Below are 19239 nucleotides of genomic sequence, written 5' to 3' on the forward strand. Positions count from 1 at the left end.
CCTGCATTACTTGCTGTTTGGGCTTTTAGGCTGGGTTTCTGTATAGCACTTTGTGACATCAGCTTATGTAAGAAGGGCTTTATAAATACATTTGATTGATAGATAACATGAAAAAGCATACCCAGCTCTGCTACTGCGAGTAAAATGGTCAGAGTGAGGTGTTCTCTCACTTGTGTCTGGAAGTAGCTAGCTAGCAAGCTAGCCTACTTCAGCCAATTAGCTTGGGTGCTTGGTTGGGATAAGCATGCATTGGCAGGCAAGCTGCAGAAGGATGAGGAGGCTACAATTCCCCGTTATCAATTTTGACGGCCAACTCGTGAAAAAGTTTGAGAGGGTTTATCGAATGTTCCTTTGTTAGATTCGAGCTCACCTTGCTCTGGATAGCTTTAGTTGTTAATCTTATTTATGTACATATCTGAGGGCGAGAGAGCCTACCTTTTCATGGTTGTTTGATCAATAGGACAGTAAAGTTTTTTGTAAAATTGTGTGGCTTTTAGAGAATGGGTTCTAATGATCTAAAGTCAAGCTTTTGCAACTGCCTGTAAACACACGGTTCAGTTCAAATCGAATGATGGCTGGCCCGTGTGGTTTCATACATGTAAGTTATTTACAAAGAAATGGCTAACAAGAGCAAGTGCGCTGCAATAAAAAACACAGTTCCACTCACCAGATGATGATCGTTTGAAACTTAACTTCTTGTTGAAACTTATTCTTGAAAAGGGAGAAGCTAACAAATTAGCAGCAACATCCTCTTTGATAACACCTGCTGCAGCCACTGCAAACTAGCCGACAACAAAAGCTAGCTAGCTAGACCGTGGGAAGCTACTGCTCCATATTGCGCAGTGACCTGTTGGCCTTCAAGAAGGAAGAAGATTCCATACGTTTTTGTAAAAACGGTCCCACTCATTAAGTCAAAATGTGATTGGGTGAATGGAATATGCCTTTATCTAGCTTCTGATGGCCTAGCTAATGGCTGATTTAGCTAGCTAGATTTATCTCCCCAGAGACCAGCAAAGAAAAATCATGATTGGATATTTTTTCTCTTCATTGTTAACCCTTTCCTTATCAACAAAAACGGACAAGATTAAATCAGAACATCATTGAAAATAATCATATCATTATCATTATTATTAAAATCATTAATTTATAAATCTTTAGCCCTTGTCTGAAGGCGTAAAAGGCCCATTGTTCCCCACTGTGTTTGGGTTAGTAATAATGTCTAGAGTGGCTCTATTTTCCCTCAGCATGCATTTTTTCACTATTTTCAATGTCTAAAGAATCTATATTGTTCTGAAATATGAATGTGAATGGTGTGAAATGGCTAGCTAGTTTGCGGGGTGCGCGCTAATAGCGTTTCAATCGGTGACGTCACTCGCTCTGAGACCTTAAAGTAGTTGTTTCCCTTGCTCTGCAAGGGCCGCGGCTTTTGTGGAGCGGTGGGTAACGGTGCTTCGAGAGTGACTGTTGTCAATATGTGTAGAGAGTCCCTGGTTCGGGGCGAGGAGAGGGACAGAATACTGTTCCAATACTGTTCCATGAACACAGAAATACTGGATATTTTGAACTCTTACTCTGGTGTTGATTTGACAAAATGCCTACCTCCTCACGCCATTTGCACACACTGTATATAGACTTTCTTTTTTTTCTATTGTGTTATTGACTGTACGTTTGTTTATTCCATGTGTAACTCTGTGTTGTTGTTTGTGTCACACTACTTTGCTTTATCTTGGCCAAGTCGCAGTTGTAAATGAGAACTTGTTCTCAACTAGCTTACCTGGTTAAATAAAGGTGAAAAAAAAAAAAAAATTATAATAATTACAATCGTGGTCTTGAATTGGACTCACATTTTTCTGGTCTCGGTCTTAACTAGGTGTCAGACCCATTGTCCTCCTCCCGGTCGTGGTCTTGACTCGGACTTGATTTGCTCCGGTCTTGGTCTTGAATCGGTCTCACTTTAAGTGGTCTAAAACACAACACTGGTGTGAGTCAAATTGAATATGCATGAAGCTGAGTTTTTTGTTTCTCTCTCTCCTTTACCTCACTCTCCTCTCCTCTCCTCTCTCTCTATTCCCTCTCTTTCGCTCCATCTCTCTCTCCTAGCGGTCCAGTCTCTGAACAGTCTGAATGACCAGATAGCCCACTTCATGGTGACCAGGCCCGGCAATCTGTCCCGGGAGGACGAGGCCTTCATGCCTGAAGAGAGAGACACCTTGAAGGAGTCCATGGCCCTGATGAGGCACCTACTCTTGGACGCACAGGTACAACCCCTGACGTCTAACCTCTAACCTCTGACCGCTGATCATTCACCACCTTTAAAACCAGGTCAAGAATCAAAAGGGCAAACAAGCCTCTTTGCTGTATGAGTCTGCTGAAATCATGTGGGGAGGAAGGAATGTTTTCACAGCAATTCAGGGCAATAATGTTTTGATGACTCATACTTGGGCTGTTTAGGCTTGACTAGAGTATTAATAGTTAATTCACTCCAATCTCATTAAAAAGTATTTCAACTGATACTATGCTAGACCATTTCCCTCCAAGAAAGCAAGCAAACTAATATTTATTTATGGTATATTATGATGAAGTTTGCAGGTATCTAATTTAGTCCTGGAGCATTTGTTCTACTCTTTCACTTTGTGATTCCTTTCCCTGGAGAGGATGTAGCTTCTCCCGGGGAACAGGCACTGACAGGGCAGCTATGAGCTTACTGACTCTATGCAGGACCTGGGAGAGGCAAAAGTCCAACAAAATGTCGACATTTGAATAATTGAATGCCACCTCGTTCGAAGAGGAGCATAAATAATGCAATGGTCTCTCAGTCTCTCTGAAGCTCCTGATCAAATTGAGCTGTTCAAAATCATTAGTGACAACATCAGCACTGCAGATATGGCCATAATGTGACTGGCCCTGCCGCGGCTCGCTCACTAATTACAGTATGCATAAACCAAGGCCCCAATATCATGCCATCCCAAGCGCCCAACAGTGCACTTGCATGCTGTGTCTCCAATCTGGCAACACACTGTTGTTGTGGAGGGAGTCTGGCCCTAACTCTGTGATAAAGCAATAGATTGTTTGTATCTCTGTCAATCCTCAGGATGTTTGGAAAGAAAATGCTTACTTCAATCACAATGCCTTCCATTGTCTTTTCTAAAGACTTCTTTCCTGAACATAATGATGTCCTTTCTTCATCCGAGGGGACTCTTTATGTATAATATGTGATGAATTTCTATAGAAAGAATCCGTCTGGCTGTAGGGAGAAGTAATAAAACAATCTGCTTGAATCCTCCGGTTTGCCTTGGATCGTTTGATAATTCCTCTTTACAGTTTTTATTTCCCCCTTTATCATCTTGTTCCCTTTCTTGTTTTGATGGATGTTCTCCGGGACTTGACATAGTGATGCATTTGGCTCATCCTTTAGTCACATCACACACTTGATGGATATAGAGTCCCCTCGCTGTTCTCCCTAAGATATTTTCCTGAGACGCTGCGGTGTCATTGATTAAAGAGAATGTAATTCAGCAAAAGGCCATCGCCTTCTCCTCAGCCCATTTGTATGCAAGCCGGAGTGAAAGATAGTTAGCCCGCAGTCAGTTTTTCTGCAGCTCAACAATAGAACACTGTAGGGTGATGGATGAGCAGTAGCCTCTGCCATGAATGGACTGCTGATTATCTCTGTGAGAAGTTGTTCTTCTAAAAGTTGGTAGTAGTTTAATGTTAACTGAATCATCCTGTAGCTGTCAAGTTGACTAAGTATCTACCTGTTGCCATGGCTCTGTGTTCAGTAGACCCATTATCTTTACCTGCACCCCTCTCTTCCCTTGTGGGTCTGTCCTGTCACCTGAGCCCCTCCATGAGGCCCTTTTCTGCCCTGTCACAGCAGAGATGCTACAGTATAGGCTGCCCCTCTTCGACTGACAGCTGCTTGCTGCCATAGCGATGAGTCTTGTATCCTCTCCAGGAGATTCCTTACAGGAGAGTGTGTAGTGGTAGGCTAAGCTTACACATCAGTCTGTCTCACTGGGTGTGTCTCTCTTCTACATTTCCTGATTTCCTCTGGGTATGAGCACAGTAGGACCTTTCTGAACTGTGCTGCACAATGCTCTGTTTGATCAGACTACACGATCACAGTAATTACAGCGGTATATCCATAGTGTATGACTTTGCCCAGAGAACCTCCCAAAATAAAAGGTAAAAAAAACGAGACTATTTCCATGATGCCTACACAAGAAAAGTGCCTGCCTGCCTGCCTGCCTGCCTGCCTGCCTGTCTGTCTGTCTGTCTGTCTGTCTGTCTGTCTGTCGAAACAGTAGAGCAGCAGCAAGCACTCAGGTGGAATATTAAATCGGTCTCTCACCCCCTCTATCTCCCCCCCAATCGCCCCTCTCTCTTCTTCCTTCTGTGTTAACTGTCAATCTCGGGGTAAGTCTGAACCAAAAGTCCAGCTAACTGACAATGTTTCAGCAGCAGGGCTACAGCTGACCTCAGCCTAATTGGTTCTGTGGCAGAGCCAGACTGGGCTGTTCTGGCACCCTGCGGAACCTTAAAGAGCCGCAGAAAGAAAAAAGCAACTCTGGAGCAGTGGCTAGTTTAGCATGTCAGTCTTGGTGGGGAAAACTCAACACATTTTTTTAGGTGCATGCCAGCAAAGCCACTACACAACTCAACACTAAACAATACATTAATTGCACTATAACGGCGACAAACGGTGCCCACAAACTGTGATGGCCTACATAAAGCTGGCATTTCAGCAACATGGAGTGAATCTTTACCACTGCCTCACCTGGCTATCAGCAGAGCCTTGTCTGTCAGAGAAACAGTTCATTCAGGCTCATTTACTGCCTTTTAAAAGCATAGCTGATATGGCTGACTTGCTTAAATACCACTAAAACATCAATGGATTTACAACCACAGAGAGTTACCGCAAGTCGCGAAGAAAACAGGAGCTGCCTCCACTATTCCAGCACCATTTCAACTTCAACATTTCAACGTCGTCAAATCAGCTATGCTTAGTCTAATTAACATTAGCTTTCTAGATCTAGCTGCATATTGAACTTCCATCCTCTCAGACCAGGGGCACAATGTATGAATTAATGGTTGGATCAGATTCACCTTTATAATCATTAACCAGTATGGAGAATTAAGTAAAACCACAAGCCCAAATCCCTATCTCCATCCATGGCTAATTTAGGAAAGGGTTCAATTTGAGCTAGCTCGCTAGTCACCAAAGGACAACAACACAAGGAGATGCAACAATTCAAGTTTTTTCTATTAATGATGTACGCTCTCAATGCGATTTGATAGGAGTGACACCAAATTCAAACTGGCTTCCCTTGACACATTTTTGGTGCGCCAGGAACATTCACAGCTGAGGTCACTCAGTTTAGCTCAACACTGATTGGCTCTTGTTTTATACTTTTTTTTATCAAGGGAGGCCTTGCATTCAATGCTACGGGCCGCAACAATGTCATACTCTTTTGGACCAGACAGCATCAGATAGATGGCCTACACATACAGAGACAGAGGGGCGCTGTTTTGCTTGCTCGGATGCTTTCTCCGGTGAGATACATTTAGCCTCTTTTGAATTGTAGAAAATATGCAACATAGAGAGACGAAAATACATAATTTTATATGTTTTTGTATTTTTTCTTGGTATGTTTTTTGGGGGAAGCCTGGCTACCCTTGGCATCCATGGAACAACGCCACTGTTAGGAAGTAGTGTGTCATAATGATGAAATCTGTATATCCATCTAGTTCAGATTCATAAAGAGCTGAAGAACAGAATTCGTCATTAGAAAATGATGTGAAATAAGCAGTACTTTCTTTAATCAAAGATTTCTTTATCATTTGTACAATCTATGTGCAGTCAAAGGGGTGTGGGTGTGGGTGTTTTCTGTGGGTGTGGGGACTGTGAGTTGATGTAACGGAACGTTACATTGCCTTACTGTGGTGGAGGTGTCAGTGGGGTTTCCATAGGTTGCTGCTCTGATCTGATGATGGCGGACAGAGAGCTCATCATGATACGGAAAAGTAATAAGGTCAAAAGGTCAAAATACTGTATTGTAAACAATATAATAAACGTAGGAGCAGTACCTCTGACTGTGGCAATATTGAGTCAATACAGACTGAATACAGAGCCTGACTGGGACTGGTCAGAGACCTCAAATAGAGCACTGCTGCTGCCCAAACACCCTTCACTGTCAGTTTGTATGTTATGGTCACTCTGTCCAAACAGGAGAGGTTTCCTTGTCTATTAGCTAAAGGCTTTGAGACCATCTTACATGAATAATTGATCGCCAGCCCACCATGGGCAGGCTGTTAGATGGGACACCAGGAAGTGATTACAGTATTGATCGGATGGTGAGTTGGCATTGGGGGCGGGTTGTTCTGCAGAATTTGCACATCCTTAATCTCCCCTCTCTCCCCCTACTCTGATGTCTAGGGTCAGGGTCTGTCTGTTTGGCAATGAAGGGAGTGTAGAGTGGAAGCAAAAACAGAGTGCTCAGAAATTCAATACAGGACAAACACAGAAGTGATAAGGCAGCAGGAGCTCTGGTAGGATTAGAAGTGAATAGTGATGCTATTAATCCCATTAATCCTAGCCGTCACTTCCAGACCCTTTCACTTCCAGTAGCTCACAGGAGTCTGATTATGAGCAATACTCATGAAAAACATTCCAGTTAATTAACACATTTTAGGGAGATGTCAATGTGATGAGCTGTGCCGATTTAAAACCACAGTGAATTTTATGGCCGCTACAAAACATTTGTTTTGTCGTTTTATTAGGCGGAGGGGTAAGGTGCCAATTTGAAGCATTCAATTACAAAGTTTTTGTCACTGTCATCATTTTAATTTATTATTGAGCCATGGGCCTGGGAGAAGATTATTTGGGTGGCTGGGATATTGATCCAGTAGGGTTTGAATTGGGAAGCAGACTTTCTGCAGCTTCTAGAGCTGAGGTGTGTGTGTGCGTCTGTATGTGCATGCGTGGGTCTGGGAGGATGATCAGGGCCTTCACATAATGCACTAATAAACTGGTCGACAGAAACACAAAGAAAGACCCAGGCGAGTGTAGATTTGCTGCCCCATCTCCGCTTAACTACTTGAAAAATGATCCATAACTCCTAGCTAGCGTCTCCTCAATACTTTTATTCTTAAAGCCTTGCAGGCCCCGGAGTGTTCGGCCTTCGTTTGAAGTGTGAACACTTTACTGCTGAGGTTCAGAAAATGAAATGACATTGTTTTGTCCGAGGATACTGAAGATCTCATTCCATCTCATCTCAGGAGACGACAATGTATTTTATCTCATTTGAATGGCCGTCATTACTTTCTCTGCCATCTGATTCATCGTGTGACGGTGTGAGATAATTCACTGAACCAAGGTTTATTTATTTGGTAGACTGGCATTCTGAATGAAAACAGTATGAGTAGTCTGGGCTTCAAAGAGATGAGGTTGTTCATTTTCTAGCTGTGCCGTTCGAGCTGATATGCCCTTTTTCACCTATCCAGACATTTCAGACTGCTAGGATGCATTTGTTTTTTACCATCCGTTTGGGATCCATCCGGCTGTGGTGAATCTGTTGAAATGAAGTATGTGTCATGTCTGAGGGTCATAGGCCTGGATGAGGATCGAATATCACTGTAATTGGATACTTCACATGCTCTATCACATTCAGGATATTTCCACCTTACAATGGCATGACACGCAGATGTAATGGATTCTTTGTATTGTCCCCACGTCCCTTGAAATACAGTAAGATAAACTTGCACACTGATTGTAGAATCTCATATCCGATCACAAATCTAGCAACCCCTGTATTGAGGACACATTGCTCAGTAGATCAAGCCTTTGCTATACACTGAGTATACAAAACATTATGAACACCTGCTCTTTCTATGACATAGACTGACCAGGTGAATCCAGGTAGAAACTATAATCCCTCATTGATGTCACTGGTTAAATTCACTTCAATCGGATTGTTAAGCCTTGAGATAATCGAGACATTAATTGTGTATGTGTGCCATTCAGAGGGTGAATGGGCAAGACAAAAAGTGCCTTTGAACAGGGTATGGTACACTGCTGGGTTTTCAAGCTCAACAGTTTTCCATGTGTATCAAGAATGGTCCACCACCCAAAAGACATCCAGCCAACTTGACACAACTGTGGGAAGCATTGGAGTCAACATGGGTCAGCTTCCCTGTGGAACGCTTTTGACTGTTTGTAGAGTCCATGCCCCGAAGAATTGAGGATATTCTGAGGACAAAAGGGGAAGGGTGAATAAATTGTATCAGATGAAACAGCCCCAGTCTGATGATGGGGTTTGGTTGTCTAAAGCCCTCCCTAAACCTGTCCATTCACAGTTTGAACTGGAGCATGACTTGTGTGCATGTTGCCATAGAAACGGAGAGTGCTGTCACAAAGTTGATCGGGATCACTACGTACAGCTCTTTCAGCAGATCAAAAGTTCTCACCTCAATTTCAGAGAGAGTTTTGATGATATGAAAGGTCTTTTCATCCTTGCCGATCTGCTCTTGACTGACAGAGAGAGTGTTTGTGCAATTCAAAGTCTTGTTTTGGCCCTATTTGTGTCTGGCTGAAGGGAATAAATTAACTTGTCTCGCATTAGAGAGAGAGAGAGAGAGAGAGAGAGAGAGAGACAGAGAGAGAGAGAGAGAGAGAGAGAGAGAGAGAGAGAGAGAGAGAGAGAGAGAGAGAGAGAGAGAGAGAGAGAGAGAGAGAGAGAGAGAGAGAGAGAGAGAGAGAGAGAGAGACCATTATGGCCTCTGGTATAGTTTGCCATTGTTTTGATTCATTCAGAGAGTAGAGATGTACAAACAACCTACAGTTCATTATTTAGCATCTATTAGTATTTGAGATTTCTTCTCCTCCTGTTGCTGGTGTTTCTTCCTGAGAACTGGTGCTTGAATAATGCATGTGAAAACATACAGCTGCTGTGCACACACACAGTCGACCAAGAGGAGGTTTGATGTGAGAAGAAGAGACTGACGTCCTTTTACTTCTCCCTTCTTCTCTGTTTCAACTCTCCGTCCTCCATTCTCCTCCAACCTCCATCCTCCTCTATCCTCCCTCCTCCATCCTCTCCATCCTCCTCTATTGTCCCCCATCCTCCTCCATTCTACTTCATCCTCCTCTATCCTCCCCCATTCTCCTCCATCCTCCTCCATCCTCCTCCATCCTCCTCTATGTGATCTCAACCTGAGGAATGTGTTGACCTCCTGAATCCCTCTCTGCCCATTGACACCTCATCGAAGGTGGAATAATTCTGTAGGGCTGATTCGAGAGTGGAATTAGCTGTATGGAGATCCCCCTTGACCTCACTCTAAGATTGAAGTGCTTCCTGCCATCCCATACCTGTAAGGAGTTGCAGGGAACTAAATGACTCCCCCCGTATCTATTCCCTGCCAGAAGCAATCAGTTCGAATAGGCAGGGAGGCTGGCCAGGCGGAGGTGGTATTTAGCCCAGGGGCCCCTCATTCTCAAGGCACGTATTTGAGAAGGAAATGATGCTGGCTGGGCCAGGCTGGATTACTGTAGACTGGACTGATAACAGGGCATTAGTGACAGGTTTATACAAACAGAGTGTTTACTCTACCTGGGCCAGCCACTAGCTCAGCTCACTGATACACCACATGTGTGTCGTTCTGTGGGAGTATCAGAGCATCAGTCCCTTTTAACTGTAATGTTAGTAAAAATAAGCACCGCACTCATCCTTGGGATTACTATGTCGTTTATTTGAAAATTGTCAAAATAGCATTGATGTTAACTATGGTTTAACATACATTATTATTTTCTTAATAGTGTATCAAACATTATTTTTCGCCCACCTTTCGCCACACTGAAACAGTAATTGACAGCAGGGTTGCCAGGTTCTGCATGTCAGATCTTCCCCAGCTGTAATCTGATGTAATCTGGTGTAATGTCATTAAACAGAGAGGCTATCTATCTGTCTAATCCTCTGGAGGGCTCAGCAGGCCTCCCCCATACAGGTGATAGATTGGGTCATCCTCATCCTGCTCTTCATCCTGTACAAGGATGGTTACAGTACCTAGTACTCCCCAAGCAGCACCCACAGCAGGTGGTATGATGGGATTATCTGTACCTCCTAGTATTGCCTTCACACCATGGCTATTAAATTATACCTGCGTGTCATACAAGGTGTCATATGTACTTTACAGTAGGAACGTACACTGAGTATAATGATCTTTCCATTAAATAGACTGTCCAGGTGAATCCAGATGAAAGCTATGATCCCTTATTGATGTCACCAGTTAAATCCACTTCAATCAGTGTAGATGAAGGGGAGGAGACAGGTTAAAGAAGGATGTTTTAGCCTTGAGACAATTGAGACATAGATTGTGTATGTGTGCAATTCAGAGTGTGAATGGGCAAGACAAAAGATTTAAGTGCCTTTGAACGGGGTATGGTAGTAGGTACCAGGCACACTGGTTTGTGTCAAGAACTGCAATGCTGCTGAAGTTTTCACACTCAACAGTTTCTCATGTGTATCAAGAATGGTCCACCACCCAAAGGACATCCAGCCAACTTGACACAACTGTGTGAAGCATTAGTCAAAATGGGCCAGCATCCCTGTGGAGGGGAGGGGAGGGGGGGTTAACTCAATATTAGGAAGGTGTTCCTAATGTTTGGAATACTCAGTGTAAATTGCACCACCATCTGGCCACAACGATTGCAGACAGCCAGGAATTTAATGGTGGATCTCGATTTTGATTCATTTAATATGGATGGAGGTTTATTCTTGAGAACCACATTCCATGCTTGAAGGCTCTGGGCTGTTACATCCTGTTTCTATTCTACCAGGATGAGGTTGATTTCCACTGTATCAAGTTCTATTCAACACTTTATTATTAGGATGAAACATACAGTTATTTTCAAATTAATAAACGACCTTCCTTACTGTCTTTTGTCCCCTTCAACGACCGGTTGTCCTACCCCAGATGTCCCTGCCACTGTAATAACTACAATAACAACTACTGTAGTCACAGGGACAAGGTTATCAAAGATGGCTCCCATCTATTTATGAGCTCTGCCTTGTGTTTTAATCCTGACAGTTCCCAGGGTATCCTGGCCTCTTGTATGTGTTAGCTAGCTGTGAGTGCTATGCAGTGATATTGGATATGATACATAAGAACCCTAGTGATAAAGTGAGACAGAGTAGTTAAGGATAGGATACATAAGAACCCTAGTGATAAAGTGACACAGAGTAGTTAAGGATAGGATACATAAGAACCCTAGTGATAAAGTGACACAAAGTAGTTAAGGATAGGATACATAAGAACCCTAGTGATACAGTGACACAGAGTAGTTAAGGATAGGATACATAAGAACCCTAGTGATAAAGTGACACAGAGTAGTTAAGGATAGGATACATAAGAACCCTAGTGATAAAGTGACACAGAGTAGTTAAGGATAGGATACATAAGAACCCTAGTGATAAAGTGACACAGAGTAGTTAAGGATAGGATACATAAGAACCCTAGTGATAAAGTGACACAGAGTAGTTAAGGCAGACAGGTTGCCCACTTCAGACGTGGCTCATTTGAATTTTCTCCAGTGTGTTCTACTTGTCGTCTGACTATGGTCACATAGCAGTATGCAGTGCATTAACCCCCCTGAGCCTCAAGGGTAAGCCACATGTTTAGAACTTCATTTGCCATTTTACTCACATGTTAATAGTCACCTGTCCCCGCTCTTCTCATTGGGTTCTGGACACCTACACGTCTGTCCATGTGATATTATGCATGAGGTGAAGCAATAGGAAGCCACTGCAAATTGACATGAAGATTAATAGAGGAAGTAGAGTGTGACATTGGAAGTCATAAATTAGATAGGAAATGTCTGTTATAGAGAAATCCAATTCGAGCATGTTAAAAAAGAAAGTGGTTGGCATCATCGGTACTGTCACGTTCTGACCTTAATTCCTTTTTTATGTCTTTATTTTAGTTGGTCATGGCGTGAGTTGGGGTGGGCATGTGTTTTTTCCATGTATTTTCTATGTTTTGTTCTGTTGTTATATTTCTATGTGTTTGGCCTAGTATGGTTCTCAATCAGAGGCAGGTGTCAGTCGTTGTCTCTGATTGGGAGCCATATTTAGGTAGCTTGTTTTCTATTGTGTTTTGTGGGTGGTTGTTTCCTGTTTCAGTGTTTGCACCATGCGGGACTGTTTCGTTTGTTTTTTTTTATTTTTTTTTTAGGGGTGGATCAGCTTAGTATTGCGGAAAGAATGTTGCTTCCAATGTAATTGTCTGCATCATTTCCATTCCCCCATATTTTTTTGGGTAAATATATATATCCATATACGTATGCATACATATACACATATATACATACACATACCTATATAGACATACATACTTTTTTAAAGAATATGCCTTTATTATTATTCCCCGCGACCCTACCACCAATCCCCCAATTGGAGTAAATTTATAAACACTTCTGCTTTTACCTTCAATTTCTACATCTTATACCTATCTTACAGACACAGTCCACTTTACAATAGTTCTCTCTTATTTGTTCTTAGTCCTTCCTCTATTTCTGTTGTCCATCCAATTTTATTTCCACTTGTAACTGTGCTATTTCACAAAAGCTCCGCACCTATACACATTTCACAGATCCCGTATGCCCTATATTGTTTATCTTGTTATTAGTCCCACCCTTCAGCTCCACCCAACCCCTCCCATCTATCTTCCAACATCATCCATTTCGGATTTCTATTTGCCATACATTTCTCAACTGTGCTGTGATGCTTCACAAAAGACCTGAACCTTCCTATTCTCATAGCTTCTACAGATTGTAAATTAAAAATAAACATCTTTGCCAAAATAATTATTATATTATTGATTGATTGACTATGGCTTTTCAAATCCCCCAGTATTGCTATCTGTAGCGTTAGTTTTAGGCAAATGTTGCAATTCTTCAGCCATTCCTGGACCTGTGACCAAAAACGAGCTACATATGGACAATACCAAAATAAATGATCTAATGACTCTGCCTCCTCACAACAGAATCTGCAGAGCTGGGAAGATTGTATACCCCATATATATAACATTCTATTAGTTGCAAGAATTTTGTACAGTAATTTATATTGAAAAATTCGAAGTTTTGAATCCGGCGTTGTTTTGCGTATCAATTCATAAACCATGTGCCATGGAATGGGTACATCGAAAATCTCTTCCCAACTATTTTGCAATTTGTATGGCACAGCTGTTAGTTTTTTGGTCCTTAAATGAAATTGGTATATGTTTTTATTTATCACACTTTTCTTTAACCATTTTTGTTCTTTAATACAGGGCCGACATACAAGTTCCTTACTTTTTCCCCCTTCTACTTGCCTCTTCCATTTTTGTGGTAATGCTGCAATTAATTGGTTGTAATTTTGGGTAGAGCAGACTTTTCCATATGTCTGTGTTAGCTGCATGTGTGACATAACTCCACCAGTCCTATTTATGATATCATTCACAAAAATTATACCTTTTTTAAACATTTCTTCGATAAATACAGTTTTTTTATCAATTATTATATTTGAATTTAACCACAATATTTGTTGTACTATTTGTTCCGTCCTTTCAGGTGGATTAAACTGAAATTGCAACCAACTTTCTAAGGCTTGTTTAAAGAATAAGGATATTTTGGAGATCATTTCCTTTTCAAACAACCGAAAATGAGCAGGTGTAATCTGAATAAAGGGAAAAAGGCCCTTCTTGAACATAGGATGAGACATTCGTACCAGTTTACTAGAGAACCAGTTTGGATTTAAGTATAACTTTTGTATGACCGATGCCTTTAGTGAGAGGTCTAATGCTTTAATATTTAATAATTTCTGCCCTCCGAATTCATATTCGTTATATAAATAGGCCCTTTTAATTTTATCTGGCTTGCCGTTCCAAATAAAATTGAATATTTTTTGTTCATATAATTTAAAAAACAGGTCACTAGGTGTAGGCAAAACCATAAGCAAATAGGTTAACTGTGATATGACTAAAGAGTTAATTAGGGTGATTTTTCCACAAATAGACAGGTATTTTCCTTTCCATGGTAGCAAGATCTTATCTATTTTTGCTAACTTTCTATAAAAATTTATTGGAGTGAGATCATTTCTTTCTTTTGGGATTTTTATACCGAGTATGTCCACATCTCCGTCAGACCATTTAATTGGTAAACTACATGGCAATATAAAATGTGTATTTTTTAGTGATCCAATACGTAATATGGTACATTTATCATAATTTGGTTTTAATCCAGAGAGGATAGCAAAGGTATCTAGATCCTCTATGAGGCCCTGGAGAGACTCTAGTTGTGGTTTTAAAAGAAAACATGAATCATCAGCGTACAATGACACCTTAGTTTTTAAGCCATGAATTTCTAATCCTTTAATATTAATGTTTGATCTAATTTTAACAGCTAACATTTCGATGGCAATAATAAATAGATATGCCGATAGTGGACAACCTTGTTTTACTCCTCTACATAGTTTAAAACTTTCTGAGATATAGCCATTATTTACTATTTTACACCTAGGGTTACTATACATAATTTTAACCCATTTTATAAGAGATTCCCCAAAATTGAAATATTCTAGGCATTTATATATAAACTCCAGTCGTACTTTATCAAAAGCCTTTTCAAAATCAGCTATGAAAACCAGGCCTGGTGTCCCCGATATCTCATAGTGTTCTATTGTTTCCAGTACTTGCCTTATATTATCTCCAATGTATCGTCCATGTAAAAAACCTGTCTGATTAGGATGAATAATATCTGACAAAACTTTTTTTATTCTATGCGCCAAGCATTTTGCTAGGATTTTTGCATCACAACACTGAAGTGTAAGAGGTCTCCAATTTTTTAATTGGACTGGATCTTTATATATACCACTTGGGTCCTGTTTCAGTAATAACGATATCAGACCTTCTTGTTGTGTGTCTGATAATCTACCATTTATATAGGAGTGGTTAAAACAAGTTAATAATGGTCCTTTGAGCATATCAAAAAACGTTTTGTATACTTCCACTGGTATGCCATCCAGCCCTGGAGTTTTCCCATCTTTAAAGGCCCCAATTGCAACAAGCAGTTCCTCCTCTGTAATTTGGCCTTCACATGAGTCTTTCTGTTCAGATGTTAATTTTACATTATTAATAGGAGAAAAATCCATACAATTAGTTTCAGTTAGTGGAGATGGAGGAGCCTGAAACGAAAACATATTCTTAAAGTACTTTACTTCCTCTTTCAAAATATCATTTGGTGAATCATGCGTGACTCCATCATTTGTCACAAGTTTTAATACATTTTTTTTGGTAGCATTTCTATATTGAAGATTGAAAAAGAATTTGGTGCATTTTTCCCCATATTCCATCCAGTTCGCTTTATTTTCATAATATATTACACTGGATCTTTCTTGAATAAGTTCCTCCATTTCTTTTTGTTTTTCCTCTAAATTATTCTGTGCCTCTATGGTACCGTTTTTATTGCTATCTAACTGTACTGTTAGTCCTTCAATTTCCTTTGTTAATATGGACTCTTTTGATCTAAATTGCTTTTGTTTTATAGATGAGTACTGAATTGCATGGCCTCTAAAGGCACACTTAAAAGTGTCCCATACAATAAGGGGATCTGCTGTACCTATGTTATGTCTGAAAAAGTCAGTTATAAAATCTTCTGTCCTAGTTCTAAACAATTTATCATCTAGTAGACTTTGATTAAATTTCCAATATCCTCGCCCACGTGGAAATTCTGTAAGAGAAATATATATGCCAATTATGTGATGATCCGACCGCATTCTATCCCCTATCAACACTTTTTTAACTTTTGGTGCCAGAGAGAATGGAATAAGAAAGTAGTCAAGACGACTAGCTTGATTCAGCCTCCGCCATGTATATCTCACTAAATCAGGGTATTTAAGTCTCCATATATCCACTAATTCCAATATATCCATGACATTCATGATTTCCTTAAGTGCCTGAGGGTGATAATTTGTAGTGTGATTTCCTTTCCGGTCTATAGAGCTATTTAAGACCGTATTAAAATCTCCCATTATAATAATAGAGTCTAGTGTTGCTTGTAGAGTTGATAAGTTCTTATATATATTTTCAAAGAAGCTTGGATCATCATTATTCGGACCGTATAGGTTAACAAGCCATATTTGTTTATTGTCCAATAACATATTTAAAATAATCCATCTACCTTGAGGATCTGTTTGGACAATTTGCACATTTGGATCAAAATTATTGTTAATTAAGATCATCACCCCTTTTGAATTTCTTTGCCCATGGGAGAAATATATTTTGCCCACCCAGTTCTTTTTCCACAAAACTTCATCTAAAACTGTTGAATGGGTTTCCTGTAAACAATAAATATTATAATCCTTCTCTTTTAGCCAGGTAAATACTGATCGTCTTTTCTTATTATCTGCTAAGCCATTACAATTGTAACTGGCTATACTTATTTCACCACTTACCATGAGACACACCTTTCATTCTTTTAATCAGAATATATTTTTGTAAACGTACTATTAAAAAGTAACATAATGATTGAGTGTCTATATAGTTGTACCATGATATTTGCATTTCTACTAAGTAAACCTCCAATTGGTCCCTACTATTCCACCCGCTAAAAGGCCTCATCTCGAGATGGCTTGTCATCCCAATGCCCGGCAGACCACCCTCGACCCCCTGTATCCCATAGCCCTGAACCGACTGGGATCCATTCTTTGAAAAGAGCATACAGTTCCATTTACCGAATTGAAGTAAATCAATTGCCATATGCATTTCCATTGCCGTCACCTCGATTTGTATTATATATAGCTGTGGATCATCCTCTATTGTACCTTACATCTTTTACTTCTTCTTTCGCAACAGTTGTGGGATACACACATACACACTCAGCCCTTACCCCCACACAACCATAAGCTCACTTTCTCAACAGTTGCACCATCCCAGAGCCCAACTCAAGATGGGTCATGATTTCCAAATGCCATTGCAGTTGCAGCTGCATGAGAAGGCCTGCAAGACCGCGCAAAAAAAATAAGCAAAAATTGAAATTTATTTACCATTGTCATATCCTAGATAATGGCCGTCAAATGTACACCCTATTCCTGAAAAAAACACCCACAATACGGCCACCAGTCATGACCATGTCCCCACGCATCTCCATGCAGTCCGACCTTGATTCTGTGCCACCAGGGCCACAATAATATACCCCCTCTCTGAATGTCCGAGTGTGACCCCCTCCCCATGGGTTACTGCAGCTAGTGTTGCCAGCACTGCCACTGCCTGGGTGGGGGTACCCCACCGGAATCCCCACCGGCTAGGTACAAGGTCGTCAAGGTTCTCATTAGCAGCTTTGAGAAATTCCTTGTATATTTTCCTCTCCCTTTAGGGGGCTTTGGCTTTGCAGGACCAACCCTGCCAAGCAGGCTCAGAATCTTGAGGGGGCAGTGCTGCTCTTGGTCTCTGACCTCATTTTAGCTGCATATAGACCGCTTACAGCGAGCACATAAAACAGTTAGGGACTTCTCCTTAATATCTGGGTCATTCAGGTGGGTGTCTAGGGTATGGGGCCATAGACAGTACCATTAAAATAGGATAATAATTAGATATAATTTATTAAGATAAAAAAAATGTAGTTTTCCATGATAGGACAATAAATAAATAAGACGTATAATTCATTATAAAAGTATATCCATCATCTGAACAACATTGAAAGCCCTCTCATACCCGGCTCACAGCAATACATTGGCTCTGGGATATGCAACCATTTCATTACTCACTCACTCAACTTTCCAAACATAACAAATAAGATAAAAATAAAATAAACACAAACCATACCATCCACACATACTGTGCCTTCTGTTTACTTAGTTTTTATCTTCACTGTGTAAAAATAGTGCTTGTGTGTTCAATTAGTTATATGTGAAGATTTATAAAAAAGCTATATTTTTTGTTGTATTGTTACAATCAGTAACCGGGCTTGAATTGTATTTATTTTCCTCGTCTATGAGAATTTTGTAAATTTTAAAATAACCATGGAGTAGTCTTTGTGTCTCTGAACAACTGGTTATCAATATATAGTTTATCAACGATGAGAGCTACTCGTTTCGCTTTTAATCTGTTTTCTTTGAAAATTGGATACAGAACTTTGCGCCGTTCTGCAATTTCTTTCGGAAACTGATCATTCATGCCAATTTTGGTCCCAGCAAGTCTTTTACCTAGGCTTTTAACCATTATTTTATCTTTAAATGAAGCAAATTTTGCAACGATTGGGCGTTCGTACCTCTGCCCTCTCTGTCCGAAGCGGTGAACACGTTCAAGTTGGATTTTGTCGACAACTTCGCATGGAATCTGAAGCGCTGTACGGAGGAACTCTCTAACTATAGATTCAGGAACTTCTCCTTCTTTTTCTTGGATACCTGTAAGTACCAAATTCTCTCTCATGGATCTAGTTTGAATCTCCAGTAAGGCTTCCTTCAGAACGATGTTCTCTTTTTTAATTCCATTCATTTCGGTTTGAATCTTATTGACTGTCCCTTTTAGCGCGTGTGTTTCCTTCTCCAATGTCGCAGCTTTTTCATCACTCATCTCTAGGCTTGCCTTTAACTCTTTTATATCCTTACTAAGTAATTCAAGTAAACCCAGTTTGTCATTTATTGATTTTAACAGATCAGTTTCGACCTTTACCATTCCCGGTGGTGAGAATATTAAATCGTCAGTATCTGTCGAAGAATCTCGCTTGCGTTTTGTAAACGGTTCCCCTGTCTTATTCTCCGTCATGTTTGGTTGTTGTCTGTGTTCGTAATATTTGTCGATAAATGTCTCTAGTCTTAGGATTTGTTTTGTGTTATTATCCAGATTGAAGGTTTATCACTCACCAGATTATGTAGTGCTAAAATTTTAGTCTATTTAGCAGATATTTCGAATATTATGTTTTATCTTGAGGTGCTCTACATAACTTCATTCAGTCCGCCATTACCTTTACTTTACCTTTACGTTTACGTCCGCCGTCTACGTCCTACGTCCTACCCCCTAGTCCTAAAAGGTTTAGATTTTCGTTTCGTTTCGTTTGTTTGTTTGTGTTTTTTTATTTTTGTTCTGTGGTCATTTTGATTTATTAAAAATATATTATGGACATTTACCACGCTGCACATTGGTCCGATCCGTGCTACTCCTCCTCAGATGAAAAGGAAATCCGTTCCAGAACAACCCACCAGAAAAGGA

At 40.4% G+C, this 19239-nt stretch overlaps 1 protein-coding gene across 3 annotated transcripts in view; it reads left to right on the forward strand.

The window, feature by feature from the left end:
- LOC129851167 (kazrin-like) overlaps window positions 1-19239 on the forward strand; it is a 443431-nt gene that overhangs the window by 127247 nt on the left and 296945 nt on the right. For all 3 annotated transcript variants that reach the window (XM_055917515.1, XM_055917514.1, XM_055917519.1), the window contains exon 2: window positions 2101-2258. In XM_055917515.1, coding sequence (XP_055773490.1) covers window positions 2101-2258 — 158 coding nt within the window. The remainder of the gene's footprint in view (window positions 1-2100; window positions 2259-19239) is intronic.

This window comes from Salvelinus fontinalis, chromosome 3 (genome assembly GCF_029448725.1).
Source record: "Salvelinus fontinalis isolate EN_2023a chromosome 3, ASM2944872v1, whole genome shotgun sequence".
NCBI lineage: Eukaryota > Metazoa > Chordata > Actinopteri > Salmoniformes > Salmonidae > Salvelinus > Salvelinus fontinalis.